The 17,906-nt window shown below is 43.9% G+C and overlaps 2 protein-coding genes across 2 annotated transcripts; both read right to left on the bottom strand.

Annotated features, from left to right (window-relative positions):
- Positions 1-3,164: 3,164 nt before the first annotated feature.
- Positions 3,165-4,449, bottom strand: LOC120696504 (LOB domain-containing protein 12-like). The gene is made up of 2 exons (XM_039979437.1): positions 3,944-4,449; positions 3,165-3,803 (listed from the first exon to the last, which is right to left on the bottom strand). The coding sequence occupies exons 1-2, from the start codon at positions 4,130-4,132 to the stop codon at positions 3,396-3,398; spliced, it is 597 nt and encodes a 198-aa protein (XP_039835371.1). The 5' UTR covers positions 4,133-4,449; the 3' UTR covers positions 3,165-3,395.
- Positions 4,450-15,177: 10,728 nt separating this feature from the next.
- On the bottom strand, positions 15,178-17,691 carry LOC120696503. The gene is made up of 3 exons (XM_039979436.1): positions 17,164-17,691; positions 16,754-16,892; positions 15,178-16,384 (listed from the first exon to the last, which is right to left on the bottom strand). Exons 1-3 carry the CDS (start codon positions 17,671-17,673, stop codon positions 16,197-16,199), a joined length of 837 nt encoding a protein of 278 aa, XP_039835370.1. The 5' UTR covers positions 17,674-17,691; the 3' UTR covers positions 15,178-16,196.
- Between the last annotated feature and the right edge of the window lie 215 nt (positions 17,692-17,906).

The following is a 17,906-nucleotide window of genomic DNA, read 5'->3' as shown; positions in this document are numbered from 1 at the left end:
ACCCCCTGTAGCAGTCTGTTGTTGCAACCGAATGCATGATTCCCTGCAGGATCAGGCACAAGTTGCTTCCGTTACAAGTCCAAAAAGAAGCCGTGCAACCAGTATTATTCGGACGCTTGTAGCTGTGCTCTCGTTCCTGAATTAATAACAGTCCATGTGAAAAGTGTAAGATTGAAGCATGAATGAGCGAGCAGTTTAAGGCACGTATTAGTTGGAACATTTGCATTATATATTATTGCCATATTGACGAAACATGCACTGAATGTTAGCATAAATAGAGGGAAGCTTTGGTTTTGACCCTCCACCAAATACACTGGGATCTGGAAGCTAGGTTGCTACTACAATTTGCAACGCACTAAAAGTCACTGATTGTCGGCGGATGTTGCATCTGAATGTTCTGGAATGCATCTTGGGCAGTCGTCGGCAGTAGTGTACAAGGACGACGGAATTGGTCCTCAACCACCTGTGTCACCAACCATGTCATTTAATTGGTCCCAATAATAACTAACAGATCAATTTGTGGGACTCAGAAACTTTATTCATCAGCATCGAATCCTTTTAATCCACCGACGATATGTGTGGACAATGGGCGTCAAACATTGATTACTGCTGTTCCCACTAACATTCTGAGCATTGCAGTATCAATCAAGATACGCATGCATGCATGGCTTCAAAGAGCTGCAGCTCCTGGAATTCCTCTCCGCTAACTATTCAAGAAATGGAAGGCAACTGGGTATCAAGCTAGGACGGCCAAGGCCAAGACGCCAAGTACTGCTCCTAATTTGTAATACAGGCCTACTACACTACTGGTGCGAAATGACAATAATAAGCTTTGTTAGTCCAGTAGATGCATGATGCAGCTAGCTGTTCAGAAACAATGCCATATATCTTTTTTTTATGGAACAGTGTCATTGCCATATATCTAGATCTTCAAGGACTATTCAGAGCCCTAACGACCCACACAAGGATATGCATACATGCTCTAAGCAGGCCCGCTTCTTTCTGAGCAAGCCAATATATATGTCTTTTGCCAAGGCAGGCCCATTACTACTTGCCAGTCTTATTTGGTACTGTAAACAATGAAGAATGTCGCAACATGGTCATGTGTGCACCATAAAAATGCAGTAGAAAGGACAAAGGGTTGAGTTTAGCAGTTGACTGACGTTTTAATTTGTTCCCCGTGTGTTTTAGTTTAAATTAACCACCCGTCATCATCATTGGTCTTGGTAAATATTACTAGATCACTCTCGGACTCAGGTGTTGCATGCACTAGCTAGCTAGGGTCCAATGCAATGCTCTCTGTCAACAACTACATATGCTACTTACAGCAGGGTGCGAGCGTCCTCGCAATGAAGTTAGTTGCAGTTCATAGGACCAAACAAGAACCATTGTCTGCCTCTTACTATTACTAACCTCCATGCTAATCCTCACTAGACACGCTAGAGAAATAGAGAGATCTTAAAAATTCTTATAAAATCAGAAACATCTAACTATCTACTCGAGATACTTCTAATCATGATAGCCAATTGCAGATCTAAGTGATTGGCAGGTGTTTGGGAGCCGACAATACCCCACGGGGGCTTGCTCAATATAAAGACTGGATTCAAAGGTGTATGCCGAGTGGTGGAACTTTCCACACCTTTGGTCTTGCAGTGGTTTGCTGGGCTATTTGGAAATGCCGAAATAGGGCTTGTTTTGACAGAAAAAATGATAAAAAAAACTCTGCTGAAATCATATTACATGCTTTGTGCTTTTATGAATTACTGGGCAGGACTCTACAACGCGGAGCTCCAAGGGATGCTGGAGGACGGTGTGAGGGTTCTTCTCTCCTACGCGTACAGAGCTCTGTCGTAGCAAGGACAGGCGATGCCGCTGCTTCAACTGACTGCTCCACCGGACGTCCGCGACGATGGCGACAACGACGAGGAGTGATTGAAGCTGGAGAACAATGTCTGGAAGAGTGTCTGAAGAGCTTCAGTTATCTTTTGTTCGCATGCCCGAAGTCTGCAAGCACTTTTGTGTTGCTTTCCCTAGCTTCTAAGTCTGTATTCTGTAATACATTAAAACTGTGTTCACTCTGTCTGCAGTCCGGGGCCTGGGAATCTAGGTTCCCTGTCTGCCGTTCTTTACCTGTGCTTGAATCAAGTCAGGATAGGACGCGTTCCGTAGACTTTTCCCCTCATCCCTCCCGCTGGGGGCGCGAACGCTTGTATTTCCGTTCTTGTTAATGGAAATGGGGTTAAGGCCTCGGTTCGAAAAAAAAATTGCAGATCTATGGTACTTTTCTAAATAATTACCTACCATTGTCATTATGAATATGGCTGAAAGTAACCCCCAAATTTATATATAAGTTACTCACCTCTGCCATATAAAAAATAATCTAAACTAATCCTCTAATATTTATCTAAATGACCCACCTATACCATTATAAAAATACGTTATAATAACTCCTAAACTTGCATTTAAATGAGTCGATTATGAGCAAATGATTTTTACTGTTCATAAATAGCGCATTGTGATTAGTACACAACTAAAAATAATTTCGTATGGAAACAAACATGAAAAGTTTTGATCAAACAAAAAGCCAAGAACTCTACCCCAAGGTGAATCCATATATGCAAACACTGTGGGGTCTACAACTGATTCTTATATGTTTGTCCTAGATTTCACTTCCTCATGCATGCATGCACCTTAGGTTGCAACTTTGACAATATCAAAACCGAGCCAATCATTGCCAAAATATATATAAATAGTAAAAGCACCTAGCCTCCACGTACGAATCATTTAAAACAGATCCATCAAAGCTACTTGCAACTCACTTCCTTATTTTAGCAAATTAAGAAACAAATTAGGTTTTTGTTTTGATGATTCTTGATGAATCGATGGGAGCACCCCCAAGTATTTTAAGATCTCCAGTTATTCTACTTCCTTGGCATGCATTTATCAAGTACAATAGGACAGGTAGAATATCTGTGAAGCCAGCTGGTAAGCCCTTAGCTTGTGCAGCCCAGCAGATGAAGGGACACACGTCTTGCGCAGAAAGCTTAGGAATCTAGTAGGTAGGTATGTAGCAGTCATCCAGTTTCGGCCTGGTTTGAAAAAGGCTCTGCGTGATGCTTATTGTCCAGTTGGCCACGACGAACAATCCGACTGTGCATACCATGTGAATCCAAACACACGCGTATGTACTGTATTCACATCTCTGACTCTCAACAAAAAAAGGTTTGATCTATCTTTACAAGCAGATCTATCGGTTTTGCCTTATTAACTCTTAATCTAGCTTTGAGTAAAAATGGAGAGGTTATGATGCTCATGTGATGCCCCAATTATCTCGGCCTGTATGTATCAATTTCCCATCTTTTCGGAAAATAACAGAAGTGGGCAGAAATATAAGTTCACGCCCAGAGGGACTCTTTCTTGAGGCACGCCTCCTGCAGCATCATTGCAGCAGTTGCAGTGCTCCCCGAGGAACCCAAGCTGCTGCCCAACATCTGCTGCTGATGATGAGCGGCACTACTGCTGTTCATCAGGGTATTTTGCATGAGCAAGCTACTAACATAAGCCTCGCTTTCCATGATCTGCTGCTGACGTTGTTGCGATGGCGATGATGGTGATGATGAAGCAGTTGCATGGACGCAGAGGATCTCGGCCTTGGCAAGGGCGAGCTGCACCTGGAGCTGGGAAACCTGCTGCTGGAGGTAGGAGATAGCGCCGACGCAGCCGTAGACCGGGTCCCTCATCCGTGCGTTGGCCTCGTACACCAGGCTGCTCACCGCATCCGCCCTCTGCTGAGCAGGCAGCTCCTGATGACCCAAGTTACGAAAAATGGAGGGGATGCATGCGTTAGTTTAATTTGCCTGCTGCGCTAGCTTTGAGATGCAGTGATGCACTGCACATTCAGTATAATGGATGGATGCAAGCAGACGGTAAAGACCGTATGTACCTGAAGCATCTTGCTGACATTGCTGGCGCCAAAGACCTTGTGGACGATGGCAAACTTGTGAGGATCCTCAGGAGGGAAGTAGGGCGCGAACACGCACTCTTGGGTGCACCGCCGCCGCAGCAACTTGCACGATGCGCAGGGCGACGAGCTGCTGCTGCTGCTGCTGCTGCTGCTCCCGCTCCCGGCCATGGATGCCAACCTCACAGCAGGGCTCTAGAGCGAGCGTGCAGTGAAAAGAGGATGGATGATGATTATCTAATTGCAAAGGGATGGAAGGAAAGAAGAGGGGGAGACTGCCGGGTGCATAGCCTCCTCTTTTATAGAGCCAGAGAGGAACAAATAAAGCCTCCGCTAACTAGCGGGTCACGACAAACATGATAAATTATTTGTGTTTAGTATTGCATTGTCATGCTGATCTATCAGCTAATGACCTTTCTAAGCATGTGTATAGGGGCTAGCTGTAGTGGTAGCTAGGGCACGCAGTGTGTATGGTTCCATGGCTTCTTTGTCTGTATATAGCAGCTATAGCAACGAGAAGATTGATTGGTCGACAGCAAGCAAGCATACATACAACAACCGATCGATCAAGTAGTCTGCTCTATCTCTCCTCAATTAACTACAGTACTAGAAACAACAAACAAAGCTAAAAATTGGTGTACGCGTTCATTATATATTTCCCAATCAGCACAGCACAGTTGTCAGTTGTGGCATGGAGATATATACTACTACCTTGCTTCACCTTTCAGTCCACGCAGCAGCTGCCTCTAATGCATATTCTAAGCATCACTTCATACTTCAAACACTGTCACACACAAGACAGATTGTAAATTTCTTGAGGAATATATTGACCATTTGAGATGAACCAATATATAGCGGTGCCCTACACCTAGACTCTAGAGCAGGTTTGTTTTACCATTTGAACAGGACTTTTAGTCCCATGCACGTTGGGAGTTGAGTAGTTGACCTTATGTTAGCAGGGATGGAATACTAGTGTTGTTTTGGAAAACTCTAGAACTCTTCTTGTTCCTTGATAGGCTACAAATATATATACATAATACATGGGCCATTGGGCCTCCACACACACATACATACAGTCCAACACTCCCCCTCAAGATGGGTGATAGATATCTATCATTCCCATCTTGTCACATGCAACATTACAATCTTTTCCTCCCAAGCCCTTAGTTAGACTATTCGCTATTTGACCTCCAGAGTTTACATATCTTAATTCTATAGTTCCATCATCCAATTTTTCCTTGATGAAGAAACGATCTATCTCCACGTGCTTCGTTCTATCATGCTGAATTGGGTTATTTGCAATATTGATTGATGATATGTTATCACACCAAACTCTCAATGGACCTTTTCTCAACACATTCAACTCTGATAGAAGATTCTTTACCCACAACATCTCGCTTACCACAAGAGACATAGCTCTATACTCAGCTTCAGCTGTTGAACGAGACACAACTAATTGTTTTTTTGCTCCTCCATGACACCAAGTTTCCACCAACAAAGACACAATAGCCAGAAGTCGATCTCCTATCATCAAGACAGCTTGCCCAATCAGCATCACAATAACCTTCTATATTTAGATGACCATGACTCTTGAACATAAGTCCCTTTCCAGGACTACTCTTCAAATATCGTAGTATCCGATAAACCACATCCAAATGTCAACTTCTTGGATCATGCATATAACGGCTTACAACACTCACAGCATAAGAAATATCAGGTCTTGTATGACATAAGTAGATGAGTCTTCCCACAAGCCTTTGGTAGGTCTCTTTATTCACAGGATCACCAGATTCAGCACATAACTTGTGGTTTGGATCAATAGGTGTTGATAAAGGCCGACAACCAAGCATGCCAGTCTCACTAAGTAAATCTAATACATACTTTCTTTGTGAGATGACTATACCTTTCGGAGAACGAGCAATCTCAATGCCAAGAAAGTACCTGAGTTGACCAAGATCCTTCACCTCAAATTCCTTACTCAAAATTTTCTTTAGGTGATTAATTTCTTTTTCATCATCACCTGTGATGATGATATCATCCACATATACATTCAGAACTACAATGCGCCGCCCAAAGTGTTGATAGAATACGGTGTGATCCCCATTACATTGTTTGTATCCCATTCCACACAAAGCACGTCTGAACCTATCGAACCATGCTCGTGGAGACTGCTTGAGGCCATACAAAGATTTCTTCAGTCTACAAACCTTCCCGACTGCCTCAGGTTTTGAAAAACCAGGAGGAATCTCCATATACACCTCCTCTTGAAGATCACCATGCAAGAATGCATTCTTAACATCCAGTTGGTGCAATGGCCAATCAAAGTTTGCAGCACAAGAGATCAATGTTCTAACAGTGCTCATCTTTGCAACCGGTGCAAATGTCTCATCATAGTCAATTCCATATGTCTGACTATATCCTTTTGCAACTAACCTTGCTTTATATCTCTCCACCTTTCCTTCTGGGTTTTGCTTCACAGTGAAAACCCACTTGCAGCTAACAGCTTTCTTCCCCTCGGGCAGTTTTACAAACTCCCATGTTTTATTCTTTTCAAGAGCTCTCAGCTCCTCCAACATAGCTTCTCGCCATTTAGGATCATGCTTTGCTTCTTTCCAGTCCTTAGGGATTACTACAGACTGTAATGACGCAACAAATGCTCTATATGCAGGGGACAATGACGCATAAGAGACATAGTTACTGATGTCATGCTCAAATCCATACCTTGGTGGAGGCATACCAGCCTTAGCTCGTGGTTCTTTCCGTAATGCAATGGGCAAATCATCCAAACCAGATTCTTCAATCTCAGTCGAAGAGGTTGATGACACATCAACAATCTCTTGAGGGGTTGCTGATTCAGGAGTTATTCCTGGAACTTCTTCTCGAGATGTACGCGTCCTCCTCTTATACACTCTCAATGGGCCCTTATATCGGGGATTCTCACCTACAGAACTGTCCTCTTGACAAGGAGTTGGATCCAAGTCACTCGTCATTGTCTCCATTCTTGGTTGAGGAGTAGAGCCAATAATCACTGCTTCCATTCTCCTTTGATTTTGCTCAATTGGACTACTTATGACATCATGGTTCTCCCCCTCTCGATCATCCTGATTTATGCTCAGATCACCAAGTTCAAACAAGGAGCTTAAATCAGTCTTCTCACCATAATAAGGTTCTGATTCCCTAAATGTCACGTCCATACTTATAAATAGACGACGTTCAGTGGGACACCAACACTTATACCCCTTTTGACTTGATGAATAACCCACAAATATGCATTTCACTGCTCGAGGATCCAACTTACCCACCGAAGGTCTATGGTCCCGGACAAAGCAAGTGCACCCAAATACCTTAGGTGGAATAATGAACTCATTCACTCCTCTTAACATCTCATAAGGAGTTTTCCACCCAAGCAATCTCGAAGGCGTACGATTGATCAAATAAACTGCTGTCATCACTGCTTCACTCCATAAAAACTTTGGCACATTCATAGTATACATGAGTGAGCGCGCAACCTCCAAGATATGGCGATTTTTCCTTTCAGCTACTCCATTTTGCGGAGGTGTATCAGGACATGTGGTTTGATGCAATATTCCCTGAGCTGATAGAAAACTTTCAAACTCATTGTTCACATACTCTGTTCCATTGTCTGTCCTTAGTACCTTAACCCGAGCATCAAATTGATTCCCAATAAGTGAGCAGAAATCACGAAAACATTTAAGAACCTCATTCTTCTGCTTCATAAGATATATCCAAGTCATTCGAGAATAGCAATCAATAAATGTTACGAAATACTTCATTCCACTAATTGAGATGACTGGGCATGTCCAAACATCAGAGTGGATAAGCATAAAAGGAGATATGCTCCGAAGCCCTTTGCTTACATATACTGATCTTATATGCTTTCCATACTCACATGCATCGCAAACAAGTTTTCTTTTATCCACCTGGCTCATGATCTCTGGGGATACTTTGGCCATGGTATCAAATGACAAATGTCCTAGTCGACAATGTTCTAGTATCACCTTAGCCTCATTTTCACCCATAGCAGCTGTCAAAGCAGTGCACGAGGTATCTTCTCTCCTATCCAGGAACCATAGACCATTACGTCTTACACCACTACCGAGCATTTTCCCTGTCTTTCTATCCTCAATTAAACAATTCTCTCGATCGAGAGTCACGCGACAATCCATATGATCCACCAAAGCACTTAAGGACACCAGATTAACAGGAAAGGAGGGGACATATAAAACTGATGACAGATTTATTAACGGAGTGCACTGGACTGTCCTGGCACCTTTAATAGGCTGAGCAGTTCCATCAGCAGTTTGAATAGTCTCTTTACGTGTGGGAGGGAAAGAACTATATGATGCAAATTCACTTAATGTACCCGTAACATGTCTAGATGCACCTGAATCTAGTATCCAATTTGCACAAGACATACCTTTGTCAGGATGAGCACGACTGACAACATTACCCAGGATTGTCGCTATCTCCTTTGATTTAATTGAATCTGACAATAGTTCTGAGCTCTTCGCCAAAAATATTTGAGCCAACTCCACCAGTTCCTTCGCTGTGAAATACTCTGCCATCTTCTCTACCTTGGCCTTTTCCTGGTTAATCTCACTCTGGAGTCCAGCCATTTCAGTGAACAATGCGCTGTGCTTCTGATCCACCTTACTCAGACTCTCCAATTCCTTCATTTGCTCACAAAGCTTCACCTCCATCTGCTGCTTGTACACCTCGCCTTTCTTCTTGTTGTCGTTGAGGCTTAATTCCAACACTCTGTTTCGGGACTGGACAGTACTAGCAAATGCCCTCAAAGCCTTCAAATGCGTCTCCAATTCAACAATTTCAGCCTGTAATCCGGCCACCTGTTCAGCTGCCGCTGCTTGCGTCTTATTCACCTCCATCTTGTCCTTCTCGACCGAGCTCTTCAGCTGCGCCCTGATGCACGTCTTCATCGCGCTCATCGCCGGAGAGTCGCACTTCTCCAGCGCCACCTCAGGGGCCTCCTCAATGCTGAAGTCAGCCGATTCCACCTCCCTGGCCTCGCGCGCCGCCTCTGCTTGGGCGCGCCCGAGCGAGCCCGCGCCGCTGCGAGACGCCCCAACAGCACAGCTCGCTCCTCCTTCGCGACCTCCCCGTCGCACCACTTCAGCGAGGACCGCTTCGGCTTGTCCGGCCCCGCTTCCCTATTGGCCGCCAGCCCCCAAGCCTCGGACCCATCGGTGGCGGCCACGGCGGCGCCGCGTCTGGCCTCTATCGCCGCCTGCGAGTCGGTCGCCGTCTCCCACTCTCCCTCCGAATCCACGACGTCCTCCTCTACCTGGCTCTCCAACAGCTCGATCTTCCGCGCCGCCTCCCCGCGCCGGCGCTTGGGCTCGTCCCGCGCCCGCGCCTCGCGTGCCGCCTCCGCCTCGGCGCGCCCGAGCGCCTCTCGCGCTGCCGCGAGGCGTACCCCCAGCGCCGCGCACTCCTCCTTGGCGTCCCTAAGCGGCGGCGCGAGCGCCGCGTGCAGCACCCCGCGCTCCCTGCCGTCCCGCTCCGCCGCCGCCTCCGCTCGAATCGCCATCGGCTCTGATACCATGATGTTTTGGAAAACTCTAGAACTCTTCTTGTTCCTTGATAGGCTACAAATATATATACATAATACATGGGCCATTGGGCCTCCACACACACATACATACAGTCTAACAACTAGTCAGATCACTCTTTAGACTTTACGCTGCTAAATCTAGCTCTAATTAACACCACAATAGCTCTACTATAAAAAAAACACCACAATAGCTCTAATACTTCTAGTAATCTGTACTAGCATATGCATTGTCTTTCTAGACATTCACGTGGTCACCTCTCCGAATCTCATCTCTCCATTCCATTTACTATATTTATCGACCATGACCACATACACCATATATATATACTTGATAGCTAGCTTTAATAAAATCCTCAATATATATATATATATATGTAGTAACATAAAATGATTGCGAATTAACTAGCGATTACGAGAGCTAGCAAAGGAAGACAAGTAAACGAAGATGACGAGGAAAGCTGACACCTAAGTCGGCAGTAGGTCAAGAGTGGCACAAGGCCAAGACAAGAGCAAGATTAGGGATTTGTCGTGCATTGCAACAGTAGGCCAGAGTTGTAGGTAGAGGCAAGGCAAGAATTAATGCTATACATCTGTACGTAGTCATATATACATGGTGTCCAATCAATGCAAGGAGAGTAGACCTCCGTCCACCAGTTGTGGTATGGCATCGACGACAAGAACAAGTGAGGGGGTACGGTGACACGCATGCACGCCCACCAGCAGCTGCGACGCAGACTCTACAACGAACAGCCTTGTGTATATTTTAACAACATCTGTTTCCAGTTCGCATGACACAACAAATTAAATTCGGGTCGGAGGCTTGGAGCCAAGGCCCGACTCCTGCGCCATTCACTGTTGGAGAAACGCTTATCGGTACCAGCACGTTAGTGCCGGTCACAAGGGAGCCGGCACTAATGTGCATCTACAGTACACCACAGTCACGTTAGTACCGGCTAGACTCCCCAGCCGGCACTAAAGTGTCACCCCCAACGGTCAGCAGCCAATTTAGTGCCGGCTGGACCCTCCAGCCGGCACTAACTTGGCAAGGTGCAGGTTAGTGCCGGCTTAAGGGTCCAGCCGGCACTAACTGTCTACAGTTTGTGCCGGCTGAATTCACTGGCCGGCACTAAGTTGCCCCGTATATACTGTCCCCTCCCTTCTTCCCCAGCCCGACCCATCCATTTGGCCGAGCTTCTCCTCTCTCCCATGGCGTGTTAGAGGGGAGGTGCTGCCCATTTTCTCCAAAATTTGTGAGGATTTCACCCATCCAAGTGCATTAAAGGTTAGCAGCTTCTTCCACTCTTCTTTCACAGTGTTTATTCTTTCGTTTCATGCTTTCTAGGTAAAGAAAATAGTGATTTTAAGGTTGAGGAACAATGAGCATAATTTTTCAATTTGTTCATTAATTTGAACAAAATAGAATTGATTTGTTGTGTTTTAGAGAAGGATTACTAGATAGTTTGAGTATGACACATTTAGATTATTTTTTTTGAATTATTTCATGGGAACATGTCTATATGTTATTATGCAAAATTTTAAGGATGAGGGAAAATGAACATGATTTATCAATTTGTTCATTAATTTGAGCAAGGTAGAATTATTTGTTGTTTTTTAGAGAAAGTTTACTATATAGTTTGACTATCACATATTTAGAATGATTTTTTCGAATTATTTCATGGTGACATGTGTATATGTTATTGTGTCAATTTATTTTGCTATTTACTTTAGGTTTACTAGATAGGTGGCCTATGACACATTTACAATTTGTTTTCGAATTACTTCATACTAACTTGTTTTGATATATGTAGAATTGATTTTTGTTTTTATACGGTAATTAATTACAGATGGACCGGCAATGGATGCACGGCAGCCAGAGCACCTCGGCGTGGATTCAGGGTTTAGATTCTTTTCTCAAGGTGGCAATGGCAAATAGGACGCCAAAGGGTTTAATGTGTTGTCCATGCAGTATTTGCGAAAATAAAAAGGAATTCCGGAAAAGAGATACTCTATGAAATCACCTGGCCTTGAATGGATTCATGAGTAACTATACCATTTGGACCAAGCACGACAAAGTTGGAGTTATGATGGAAGATAATGAAGAAAATGCCGATGATGATAACAACCTTCCAGATTGGGCATGGGTTCATGAAGCAGGTGGCTTTCAAGATGAACCAATGGACGAGGGTGAAGCAAATGTTGCACAAGAGGAGCCACACGACGAGCTAGGTCAGGCGTTACTTGATGCACAGAAAGACAGTGAGACTGTGAAGGAGGCATTAAAGTTCGAGAAGATATTGGAGGATCACAAAAGGCCGTTGTTCCCTAGTTGCAAACCGGAGCAAAAGAAGTTGGGTACCACGCTGGAGATGCTGAAATGGAAGGCAACTAATGGTGTCACCGATAAGGGATTTGGTGAGCTATTAAAGATTGTAAAGAACATGCTTCTTGAGGGTAATGAACTGCCGTCAACAACATACGAAGCTAAAAAGATGGTTTGCCCTCTTGGATTGGACGTGCAGAAGATTCACGCATGTCCTAACGACTGCATCCTGTATCGCGGCGAATACGAGAACTTGGAAGCTTGTCCTGTTTGCAGCGCATTGCGGTATAAGATTAGGCGAGATGATCCAGGTGATGTTGATGGGCAGCCGGTAAAGAAGAGAGTTCCCGCAAAGTTGGTGTGGTACTTCCCTATAATACCACGTCTGAAGCGTTTTTTCAAAAACAAGGATAACGCTAAGTTGATGTGGTGGCACAAAGAAGATCGTAAGGAGGATCACATGATCAGACACCCAGCAAATGGGTCCCAGTGGAGAAATCTTAACCGAGAGTATCCTCAATTTGACAACGACCCAAGGAATATAAGATTTGCTCTAAGTGCGGATGGAATGAATCCGTACGGTGAGTTTGGCAGCGCTCATAGTCCAAACAATCGATCCCTCCATTGATAGTGCCGCGTGAAGAATGTCCCGATGAATCAAGAGATCCGTTGACCATGGCTGGGATGATATTGCAAACTGATCTAACAAGGGCTCAATTGCTTTGGGAGGCCCTACAGAATGCCCGCGGCAAGAAAAAGTTTGTACTTGGTGAACCTTTGATATGGCCAGAGTTGCTACCATTCCTACCAACGAGAATGGCCGAGTTACACAAATAGTATGCTGTGCAATCTAAAGCTAATCAATTAGAGATGTTCCCAGCTCGGATTAAAGATGAGCATTTCTGGCGGTGGGGGGAGATGATGTATATATCGAGTTTGCAGCACTTTACGATTTATACCATCAAGATGCCCTTCACAAGTCCCTCGTCAGTGTATGGTGTATGTAAGTATTGTCTCTCGTTTCATTATTTTAGCCTTGTGTGTTGACTGATCCCCATTTTTCTTGTGTCCCGTAGGTCAAAAATTCAAATTTGCCGAAAGAAGAACTTCCATAACGTCGGGTTCTTCGACCCCGATATTATACACGAGAAATCGTTAGCGCAAAATCCTGGAGACATAGTCAATGTTATATACAGGGGGTTGCGTAAAAATAGCATGTGTCCCTTCATTCTCTTGCCATACAACCATCAGTGAGTCGTTCTTTGTTAGCCTTTTTTTTCAATCCCTTCGTATTAATAATACTATTTAATAACTATTATAATCAACATTAATTGGTTATGCGTATGTATATGCACAACTTTCATTGGATATTGCTTTGTATTCGGATTGAGGAGCACAAGGTCTTGGTGTACGACTCGCTAAGGCAAGATAAATCAAAGTACAAAGATATCATCGAGGTGGTAAATACTGCATGGAGTCGCTACCTCCACAAACACATAGGCTTGCCCATAGGTGAAATCGAGCCTCTTCATTGGGTGACTGATTTTCCGGTATGAATATACTCTCGCTACTAATGTCATTCGCAATAAATATCAGAAAAATTCTATATCGTAACCCACATTTGTCCATAGTGTTGCAGACAGGGCCAAGGAAACAATTTATGTGGATGAAAGAAGAACTCATTGAAATCGCTCGGATCAGGGCAATTCAAGAAGCTATATGCGGATTTCTACTCGATGAAGTCATAAATCCTAAGGGCGAATTTCATGGCGATCTCCGTATAAGCGTCGCCCAAGAAGATCCGACGACGAGGAAGTTGATACGTTACTATAGTTGATGTGCTTAATAATTTATAATATCTCATGTACTTTTGAACTCCTAAGTGTTCCATACATGACAAATATATATATATATATATATATATATATAATGTTAGTGTAATATGTTGTTCTAATAAGACTGTGCAATGCAAAGAGTACATACGGTATAAATACGCATAGCCATACGTATAAAAACGAAAAGAAAAGAAACATAAAGAAGAAAAAACATTTAGTGCCGGCTAGTTATATCAGCCGGCACTAACTTTGCTGTTAGGACTCGGGCGGGGTCGGGCACGTTAGTGCCGGCTGGTATTACGGACCGGCACTAACATACGCACGTTTGTGCCGGTCAGAGTAGCCGGCACTAACGTCTGTCACGTTAGTGCCGGCCATTTAGTGCCGGCCACAGGGACCGGCACTAATACGTCCTGTGACCGGCACTAATAAGCCGTTCTCCAACAGTGATTCATTATATTCCTGGCGCTAGCTAGTATATATGAAAACGAAAAAAAAACACAAGGCCACAAGGGAAAACAGGACAGAGCACCTTTTGTTTCCATAGTGTACTGCACCATCCTGCGATGTTCTGTTGCTTCGGATCAACAATAAGCAGCTTATAAGCATGCACAATGATTGATTGATCTTCAGACAAGACCTCCTAATTACTAGTACTATATGCTGTCTGATGGAGGATCAGCTTTCTGATCTTCTTGCCGAGCGCATGCATGGCGTGCCTTGCATACAAACTACAACTAGTCTCCCCACCCAGAGGAGGAGGCAGGACTTCTAAGGGAGGGTGCTGCGATGCGAGCGTGCACATGCGGTTGCTATCAAAAGCTACTACTACCCTTCCAAAGGACAAAGGTGTGATTGAAGCCTAATATGGATGGATGCCATGCCAGTCAAGTACAATCGCGGCTGCCCAGGCCACTACCACTAAATAATGCTTGCCGACAGTGTTGTTTTCACAGGCAACTCCGTAAAACTACTACGCAAAGTCTTCGCCTGACATTTAAAGTCAAATTTGATCCATCACTGAGAGCTCACCCACATGGCTAGGCCACATGCACCTCTGCATATATCCTTAGTCCATACTGCTCGTGGTTATTTTCTAAACTCTTTTACCTAGCATCCCAACAAATATCCTTACCAGAATATGTATGCAACAGACATGTCCTTTCCTCAAACACGACCACTTGTTCCCATCTAAGCAATTCCTGTTCAAGAGACTCAGGATTCATTCTACAAAAGCATGCTTATTATTTCCAGCTACAAACCTTCTAGATTTCCAGGTAAGTTTTCAACATCATATATATCAAGAAAAGGTCCAAGTTTTTGCTGAACTGCATTATATCATGACAGATTATTCTATTGTGCATTTGTGCCGAACAGCACATTTCTAAAGAAAAACATAGACCCTGCCCATTTCTATTTTTTCTTTAAAAAAAACAGATGGTGGAGCATTTCCCAAGCAATAGTATCAAAAGAAAATGCTTCACATGCACCTTTTTTTTCCCAATATTTGCCACACTCATCAGTCAGAAAAAAAAATCAATTCATATTATAAGGCAACATGTTAAGCATGACTTTATTGCTATTTATTATTGTCCTGCACATGAACAACGTTCTGCAGATATGGAAAATAGCAGCTTCGTCTTAATGTTTGAATCAAAGACTCATACATGAACTCCACTTCATGTCTTCCATTGCAAAAAATTCTCACCTAATTGAGTTGCACGTAAAAAGCAAAGTTCAACATTTCTGAAATATATACCAAGCTGAAACTGTACACTGATGAGATGGGCCAGAAATCAACCAGCAAGAAAAATAATGGTGGAAAATGTAGTTAAATAGTATAGTAATGTAATCACCAAATCATTTATAGCGAATATGCCAATGGTATGATACCGCCATGTGAGCGGCTTATTTTCGAGGCAATTGACTTGTCATTAAACTTTTGAGCTCAAATAAGAGATGATGGTCTAGCCACTGTTTTTTTTTAAAAAAAAAATCTAGGATCCAATGTTATAAAAGTAAGCTGAAAACTACTGTATTTTTAATTCGGGGAACTGATGAACAGGGGTTCCACATGAACTGATGATGTGGATTACTAAAGAAAATGAGGACGGCTGGCATGCACATGCTATCAATGCATCCCCCACATACTTCAATAATCAGATGAACGACGTAGTTATCTGACAACAAGGCTTCAATGTGGCCTTATGTTCTAATCAAGGATTGAGTATAGAAAGGAATAACTGAATTCGTAAGACTTGATGTGTTCGTCTATATTGTTCCTATGAGATGGTACTGATACTGGTACTGCAGATGCTCAACTAGGCATAAGAGATTGAAGTGCAGATGCGCTTTGTTAGGAAGAAATAAGTTAAAAAGAATAGAGTTCCAGAAATAAGTAAAATTAAGGCATTAAACTCACCTTTTACAAAATGACTCCTACTACAGATCATGCTCATTCTTGTCAGTCATGTGGAAGATGCCATACTAAGATTGCTTCAAAATATCCCCAAAATTTCTTTCACGGCTATGAAGCAGTTTCTTTATGTTCCTTGTTTTGATCCCTAACATATACATTGAAGTGCCAGGTAGCTTTGGTTTTCCTGATTGCAAATTATACTTCTCATGAACACCCGACTTTCTCCTTTTCATGTATTCAGCTGACTCTGTCTGAACTGTCATGGTAGAAAGAGTAGTATCGGTTAGTTACTTGGAAAATTATTCAAACATTTCACTGGTGTATATATAAGAGAAGATTCAGCGTCCTGAGTTGTGAGTTGAGCTATGCCTATGCTCCAGGGTTAAAGAGATCAGACTCGATCCTAATAGCCCTGCAACTGTCGTAGATAACAGAAGTTTGATAAAGCAGGTGGTCAGATATTTTATTCCTGTTGATTGCATGTATGTATCGCTCTTTCATTTACTCAATTTGTAAAAATAAAGCAAGTTGAGTTTCTCACATTTGGTTTTCGTCAAAAGTCAAAGCGAACTCAGTTTGTCTGCATGTAATTTAAACAATTGATGGCATTGCTTGCAAAACTCACCAGAATGCTTTGCAGATAATGACTCGGCCAGGGTTTGAAGTCCAGTTATATCATTGATCATGTCCTTGTCAATGGAATCAGTGGAGTCAAACTGCCTTGGGTGGCTGCGATGAGTGTGTGCAGTAGCATGTGCAAATGCCTGAAAAAGTTACAATGCAGGCAGGCCAGTGTCAGCGTACAGGGACACTTTCTTCAGACATTGTAGTAAGAGATGATGCTTGTCCATTTGAATAATATAAATTGGTTGGTGCCCGGGGGAACTGGCATACCGATTAGCGAAAACATAAATATGGTATTACTATTTGCTGATAGAGTTACTTGGATAGTTACTGAGCTGAGACATTACTGGGCCTTATCGCCTTAACTGGCAAATATCTATCAAAGAGGACTGTAATGGGGAATTGAAGTACCTTGGAAGCAATGGTGTAGAAGCCGTTGTGAAGAGCATCCTTTGCGAAAGTTAACCACTCCTCGCGTGACACTTTGAGATGGTGGCTGTCAGAGAATTTAGCGTCTCGCAGAAGCAGAGCCTCATATCTCATGGCAAGGCAGCTCTGTGAGTGCAGATGCATGATAATAGAGTTAAGGATTAGCAGTGTTGGGAGTTGAGTTAAGGATCCTGGCATGGTGGAGGGGAGGAGCCTGCGCGGCGGCGAAGGCGAATGCCTCCTTGGCGCGGTCCTGAAGCAGGCGGCGGGCGGCGGAGCGCGTTTGTAGCAGAGCGGGGACGTCGGGGCCAGCGGAGAGCGCGGCCTGGAGCAGGCGGAGGAGGTGGTCCCCGTCCCCGTCCCCGAAGGTGGTGGAGGGGTGGGAGAGGAGGCGAGAGGCGAAGAGGGAGAGGGCATCGTACTCGTCCGCCATTTTGCTTTGCTTTGCTTTGCTTTGTTTGGTGGGGATTTGGATTTTGGAAGGATGGTCATCGTCGTCGCCGGAGCGGAGGGAGATGGCCAGGGCCCAGGGGATGTTTGCCTTTGCTGGGCCGAGCCGGCTGCAGTTGAATGGGTGGGCCGGGCCGGGCCGTCCAGAGACAACAACCGTAAGCTTGGAATGGATCCGCACAAGCCTGGCATTTGGGTCCCTTAGCATTGTGTCCTAGTCCTAGCCGTTGCTGTTCAGTGAGGAACAAATCATGCTGGACAATGGGTTTTTTCTG

The sequence above is a fragment of the Panicum virgatum genome, chromosome 3K, assembly GCF_016808335.1.
Source record: "Panicum virgatum strain AP13 chromosome 3K, P.virgatum_v5, whole genome shotgun sequence".
Taxonomy (NCBI): Eukaryota; Viridiplantae; Streptophyta; class Magnoliopsida; order Poales; family Poaceae; genus Panicum; species Panicum virgatum.
Note: the sequence above shows the minus strand (reverse complement) of the source record. Positions and strands in the feature narration are given on the sequence as shown.

Bases quoted from the DNA above. Each gene is read 5' to 3' on its own strand.
- LOC120696504 (XM_039979437.1), bottom strand. From the start codon at position 4,132: ATGGCCGGGAGCGGGAGCAGCAGCAGCAGCAGCAGCAGCAGCTCGTCG. The intron at 3,804-3,943 runs GTACATACGGTC...TTGGGTCATCAG, and splicing joins ATGTCAGCAAGATGCTTCAG to GAGCTGCCTGCTCAGCAGAG.
- LOC120696503 (XM_039979436.1), bottom strand. From the start codon at position 17,673: ATGACCATCCTTCCAAAATCCAAATCCCCACCAAACAAAGCAAAGCAA. The intron at 16,893-17,163 runs GTACTTCAATTC...TAACTTTTTCAG, and splicing joins TCTACACCATTGCTTCCAAG to GCATTTGCACATGCTACTGC. The intron at 16,385-16,753 runs GTGAGTTTTGCA...CTACCATGACAG, and splicing joins ATTATCTGCAAAGCATTCTG to TTCAGACAGAGTCAGCTGAA.